Consider the following 6,696-nt stretch of genomic DNA (forward strand, 5'->3'; position numbering starts at 1 on the left):
GGCAGAGAGAGAGGGAGACACAGAATCTGAAGCAGGCTTCAGGCTCCGAGCTGTCAGCACAGAGCCTGACGCGGGGCCCAAACCCACAAACTGTGAGATCATGACTTGAGCCGAAGCTGGACAACTGAGCCACCCAGGCGCCCCTCTTTTTTTTTTTTTTTTTAAATATTTATTTATTTTTAAGAGAGAGTGAGCGAGTGGGGGAGGAGCAAAGAGAGAGGGAGACAGAGGATCCTAAATGGGCCCTGTGCTGACAGCAGAGAGCCCAATGAGGGGCTCAAATTCACAAACCTCAAGATCATGACCTGAGCTAAAGTCAGACCCTTAGCTGACTGAACCACCCAGGCGACCTAAGAGAATAGTTCTTTCAAGATTGGCTTCCCTGAACTGTCTGTCCTTTGATTGTTTTCTGATTATGACTTTAACATTGATACTATTATATTATATGACTTGTATGTTTATATGTATGTGAGATAGTTCTTTTCAGGATATTATTATTAAACATTACTAAAATGTAGCAAATATTTTTAAAGTTTTTAAATCTACCATGAATTTTGTTATGTTGCTTGTGCTGCACATTAGCTTTATTTTTATGCAGTTAAATTAGTTTTTTCCTTTTGGCTTTTTCCATTGCTTTTGCTTAGAAATTCTTTCTAAATATAGCAGTTATATAACTATTCACCTTTGCATTATTTCTTAAACATTTATAGCTTCTTTAAAGTTTTTTTTTAATTTTGGAATTTATTTTTACATATCAATTTAGGGCTTGGAATGCTTCATTATATTGCCCTAATGGTGGAGGACGAACAAAGTTAGTCTTGGGATGTTCTACTTAATGTTTTAATCAATTGACTCTCCTTCATTGTAGAAGGAATGTCCTGCTAATCAAAAAGATGAAATTTCAGTTCAACATGAGATTTGTTTAGTTGGTAATTTATGGATAATCTGTCCCTGTGCTAATATTGTACAGTCTCTTTATATTATAAAAATTTTTATTCTGTATTTCCAGTTTCCTGTGCTTCCCAGAATCACATCATCTGATAGCCATCCCAGAAGGCATTCTCATGAGGACCAGGGATTTCGATGCCATACCCACATGCGGGATTATAGAAAATGTTCAGCAGATGAGTCATTCAAGGAGCCACTGGAATCAAAAGGAAGATCCCATTCCAAAATTCAAGCATTCTCAGAGTCCTTTGAACAACAACTGTGCTTTAGAACCAGACGCTCTGTCTCTTTGGTATGTAACAGAGTTATTGAATATTTAACCACTTTAGAAAAGGAAACCCAAAGGGGTTCATCCTCCCCAAGTTTGAGGAGAACAACTCTTACTTCTTCATTTACAGCTTAGTGATGAGGTCTATGAAAAATGACACTCAGTTTTAGATAGCCCAGATGCATATTCATCTTTAAATTATTTTTATTGGGGATTCCAATAAGTGTAAGAAGAATTCCTGGAGGACTATAGGTGGAATGTTTTTGTTACTGAGGTCCTCTGGTTCTTTGAGACTATTTTTGTCACTCTTATAAATAATCATGACTTGTTCTTCTTTCACTATTTGAAGAAGGGAAAAACTACCCCAACTGTTCCTTTCGTATTTAATTCTGTAGCAGATAGTGTGTGACGGCAGTGTGTTCCCCTGCACTTCTAAAAAGCACACAGAAGGAGATTTCTGAACCCCGTCTAGTGAGTGTCCAGGAGTAGGAGCTGTCTAGGCATTCAGAGGGCCTTGTGGGAGTCTACGTAAAACACAAAGGAGAGACAGGCATGAAATGGGCGAAGACTAGAAACTCCAAATGCCAAACTTGATATATAAAGTAATAAACTAGAGACCTATTAATTTGGGGATAGTTTTTGAACTATGCAACATGTTTGCTGAGTGGCCTTGAGAAAAATAACTTCCTTTTTCTGTTTTTTGTTTGTTTGTTTTATTTTGCAAAACAGGAATAATAATATGTCTCTGCCATGCACCAGGCAGAAAAATAAGCAACTAGGCATATTGCCACCCGGTTTTTGAGCTATGTCCTATGAATGTACAGAGGAAGACTTACGGGTGCTTCCTACCTCATTGTCCATGTGAACACAATGCCTTCTGGTTAGCAGTGATGGCTGTTGGGACTGTCACCATTCATCTTTGCCTTGCAGCTGGCACCTCACTTCTATCAGAGAGTGACCCTGGGTGTGATTGTCCTTCAGTAGGCTGTTCTCTCCACCTGATCATAAGAGGAGTAAGAAAGGAAGAATAGTGAGCAACTGTCACTTACCATACCTAAATATTATTAAGAGTTCCTGTTTTGTCTTTTCTTTATATCGTTTTTAAATTTTTTTTAATGTTTATTTATTATTGAGAGATAGAGACAGACAGAGCATGCGCATGGGAGGGACAGAGAGATGGGGAGACACAGAATCAGAAGCAGGTTCCAGGGTCTGAGCTGAAAGCACAAAGCCCGATGTGGGGCCCGAACTCACAAACTGTGAGATCATGACCTGAGTCGAAGTTGGACAGTTAACCGACTGAGCCACCCAGGCGCCCCTCTTTATATCATTTTTCAAAACACTACAGTTTCAGACTTAGAACAGTGTTGCAAGAATAGTATAAAAAATATACTCTTCATTCAGATTCCCTCCAAATGTTATTATGTTATATTTACTTGTATCTTTCTCCCCTTCCTAAATCCCAAACAAGGGCAGAACATTCTCTTAGAAAGACACAGTATAATAGTTAAACTCAGGAAATTAACACCAACACAATACTTTTATATCTAATTTATTGACCTTGTTCATATTTCGTCAGTTGCCCCATTAATATTCTCTATAGTGAAATTCCAGATCATGTATTGCAACCAATTTTCACATCCTCCCAATTGATTTTATTCTGGAACAGTTCCTCAGTCTTTCCTTGTCTTTCATGACCCTGACATGTGAAGAATACAGGCTTCTTTTTTAGACACCTTTTTAGAATGATGCTTAATTTCGGTTTATCTGATATTTCCTCATGGTTAGATTTAGATTATGAGCTTTCGGCAGGAATAAAACAGAAATGAAAGAATTCTTGTTTTAAAATTACATGTTAAAGTAATTCATTATATTAATTCAGGAGACATATCAGCCTTCATTTTTTTTTTCCAGAGCAAGTCACGGTATATTTTGAAAAAAAAAAAAAAAAAAAAAAAAACCTTAATCTTAACAGTTCTTTGTTGATCTGATGTCCTCATGATCCACATCTTATATAACTGCTTATATGATATTATTTGCTAATATTATAAGTCCTAACAGTGTGCAAGCATGAAATCAGTTCTCCTATTTAAAAAGATACTCATCATATTATCCCTAAAATATTTGCTAATATTTCATTTCCCAAGCTCTTCCTTTTGAGTGTTGAGGCAATCAAGAGAGCATTTTCAATTTTTTGACTCAAGAACTCTTTTCACGGCTATGTATAATAGCTAGAAACCTCCTAGGGATTCACAAAATCAGTTATTTTTTCATTTTATATACATAAATGTATATAGGATAAATAATTTTATTGAATATTTTATTTTACATAAATTTTTAAAAGTTTCTTTATTTTAAGAGAGAGAGAGAGTGTGTGAGCAGGGGAGGGACAGAGAGAGAGAGAGAGAGAGAGAGAGAATCCCAAGCAGGCTGTACACTTTCAGTGCAGAGTCTGATGCAGGGCTTGGACTCATGAACTGTGGAATCATGACCTGAGCCGAAACCAAGTGTCAGACGCTTAACCAACTAAGCCACCCAGATGCCCCTCTTTTATATCAGTTTTTAAAGAGTATATACTTTAAAGTTTATCCTAATGTAAAATTAAAAATTTAGAACATACGTTTACTTTAAAAATTGTTCCTACTTAACAATTGACATACTTTTCTAAAGCTAACTACACTAAAAAGTGTGGTTTCTTAGCAAATCTAAAAATGATATGTATTTTGGTTGGGAGCCAAATGTATAGTAACATGTAAATTAAAATTTTTTATCCTTCGGCATCAAAAAGAGCCACAAGCTAATTTTGTAACCTGATCATGACCAACAAAATTAAATTCTTTCATTTTGATATTGAAAAACTCAACTGGCTTATTTCGAAAATTTTTACATTTTGTTTTTAAATGAAATAAGAAAACAGATTTCAGTTCATTTTTTTTTTACATTTATTTATTTTTGAGAAACAGAGTGAGACAAAGCGTGAGTGGAGGAGGGGCAGGGAGAGAAGGAGACACAGAATCTGAAGCAGGCTCCAGGCTCTGAGCAAGCGGTCAGCACAGAGCCTGATGCAGGGCTTGAACCCACGATCTGTGAGATCATGACCTGAGCCGAATTAGGACGCTCAACCGACTGAGCCACCCAGGCACCCTGATTTCAGTTCATTATTAATGAGTGTTGCTCAGATAATCTTTATTCTCAATAAGGGAAAAGCCAGACTGAAAGTAATCATCACTGTATTTCCTCCTTTTTTGTACTGCTCTTATAAGTATTAGAGACATTCATGACTGCTTAGTATGAACTTTGATCAGCCTGATGGATCTAATACAGCTACTGGGTCTGATGAACACAATCTGGAGGCACATTTACAGACCTGGTACAATTTTTAGGTTTCTCTTAAGCTGCATCTCAGCTTCACCGTTTGTTTGGCTTTGTGACTTTGACCCTTGGACCACTGTAGTTAGAAGTGAAGCAATGTAGATGTGAAAACAACTCAGCACTGAAGAGTAGCTGACACCACTGCAGGAACCGGACACCCTCATAACTCAGCCTGCAGGACTGAGTCACGATCTTGCTCATCTGACTGCCTCTCATCACACTGACAGACACTCAGGCGTTCCCCCGCGTTTCCAGTTCATAGGGAGGCGGGGGGACAGTAATGATGTTATTTGGTTTTTTTCTTAAAAATAGAAGTGTAAGTAGACACCATCAGCACATTTATCAGTGCCATTCTTTAGTCAGTAATTCCTTTGAAAGATGCTCCTTGACCATGGAAACTGAAGAAACATTCCCCTCCCCCCTCCACACTTCCCTATCATATCACCCTGTTTGCTCATCATCGTTGTACTTATCACTATCTGTTATATCGTTTGTTGCCTTTTAGGCTTATTGATTGCCTGTCACTGTCCACCTAGGTGTAATATTGAAGAAGTAGGCTTTCTTTAGTTAGTGCTGTATCTCCTGATCTTAGAGCAGTAGTGTGTGTTCAATGAATCAGTGAATGTGGACCCCTGGGCAACCTGTTGGGGAATGACAGTGTGGTTGGATGTCATTCCTCAACACTCCATTCTTCACACATTAAAACTAATGCAAACCCTACTATTAATGTAATTTAAAAGAAGTGGACCCTGGGAAGTTAGAATCAGTCCATGTATGATTCACTTGCCATATTCCTCTTCAGAAAAGCACCAGAAAAGCATTTTTCTACATGTCAGAGGCAGACGCAGGGTTGTGTACAGGCTGAGTTTCCTCCACAGTCTCTCTGCTGACACCCAAGGCTCATTCCCTTTATTTATGACTAAAACCTTTAGCAACACACTTAGGCTTATGCTAACTTATTGTGAGAAACTAAGATGCACAAGTCTACTACATGAGCAGGGCTTTCTTCATCTCTGATAGGAGAAATGTTGCATGTTGTTAGCTGTTAGTACATTCCTACCCTTTTCTGACCTTTCTCTTTCAGGGACCTGAGAGCAGAAAGGAGAGAAATGAAAGAGAATGTCTGAGGATGGAGATAAAATCTCGAAAGAAAATGGAGGAAAGAAGGAAATCTAGGAAGGAAGAACACAGAGAAGAATCCACGCCCTCCTTGTTTGAAAAAGAGCCCAAATAGTATTTTGTCTCCACATCATGACTACAGATGCCACTGTGTTTTTCGGGTCCCCGAATGCCAGGCCAGGTGGAGGTAGCTGTAAGAGAGTGTCTGCGGTTGCTGAGTGACTGCAGCCCGCAGTGGGTGTGGCAGTCCCCCAAGGTGACTGGGCACCTGCTCCAGCTGCTTCTGGCCTCTTAGTTGAGAGTTGTTGTCCTTTTATGGGCACAAGGAGAATCAAAGGTATCTTGATAGAATAAGTAATTCTTAAAAATGTAAAGAGAGATATTTAAAGAACCACCCACCCATCTTCACAAACTCTTCTTCTTCCACATCAACCTTGCAAATAATTTCAAATAAAAGACATTGGTGTGACTCTAGGTTTACTTCTTTATTAGAAGTAATTATGTAAGTACGTCTAATGGCTACCATTTAATGAGAACTGGTAATTAACATGCCAAGTACTGTGCCAGGTTCTTCAATGGCTCACCTAAAATGATCCTCACTACACTGGGAATGGAACTAATCTTTTCACTTGCTGGCTGAGGAAACTGAAGTTTAGACAAGTTCAGGAACTCACTGATGAGGTGGCAGGGTTAGGGCCAGAGCCCAGTTCATTCTGACTCATGCTCCTAACCTGAGGCAGGACCTTAATTTCCTTTTTATTTAAATTTTTTTAATGTTTATTTTTGAGAGAGAGAGAGAGAGAGAGAGAGAGAGAGAGAGAGAGAGAGAAAGCAAGGGAGGAGCAGAGAGAGAGAGGGAGACACAGAATCCAAAGCAGGCTCCAGGTTCCGAGCTGTCAGCACAGAGCCTGACGTGGGACTTGAACTCCCAGACCGCAAAATCATAACCTGAGCCGAAGTTAGACGCTTAACCAACTGAGCCACCCAGA

At 38.9% G+C, this 6,696-nt stretch overlaps 1 protein-coding gene across 5 annotated transcripts in view; it reads left to right on the forward strand.

Annotated features, from left to right (window-relative positions):
• The window catches only part of LNP1 (leukemia NUP98 fusion partner 1), a 78,851-nt gene extending 72,670 nt beyond the window's left edge, over positions 1–6,181 (forward strand). For all 5 annotated transcript variants that reach the window (XM_040484314.1, XM_040484312.1, XM_040484315.1 and 2 more), the window contains 2 exons: positions 1,010–1,240; positions 5,673–6,181. In XM_040484314.1, coding sequence (XP_040340248.1) covers positions 1,010–1,240; positions 5,673–5,822 — 381 coding nt within the window. In that variant the 3' untranslated portion in view covers positions 5,823–6,181. The remainder of the gene's footprint in view (positions 1–1,009; positions 1,241–5,672) is intronic.
• The last annotated feature ends 515 nt before the right edge of the window (positions 6,182–6,696 follow it).

The sequence above is a fragment of the Herpailurus yagouaroundi genome, unplaced genomic scaffold (genome assembly GCF_014898765.1).
Source record: "Herpailurus yagouaroundi ecotype Mexico unplaced genomic scaffold, PumYag 162, whole genome shotgun sequence".
Lineage (NCBI taxonomy): Eukaryota > Metazoa > Chordata > Mammalia > Carnivora > Felidae > Herpailurus > Herpailurus yagouaroundi.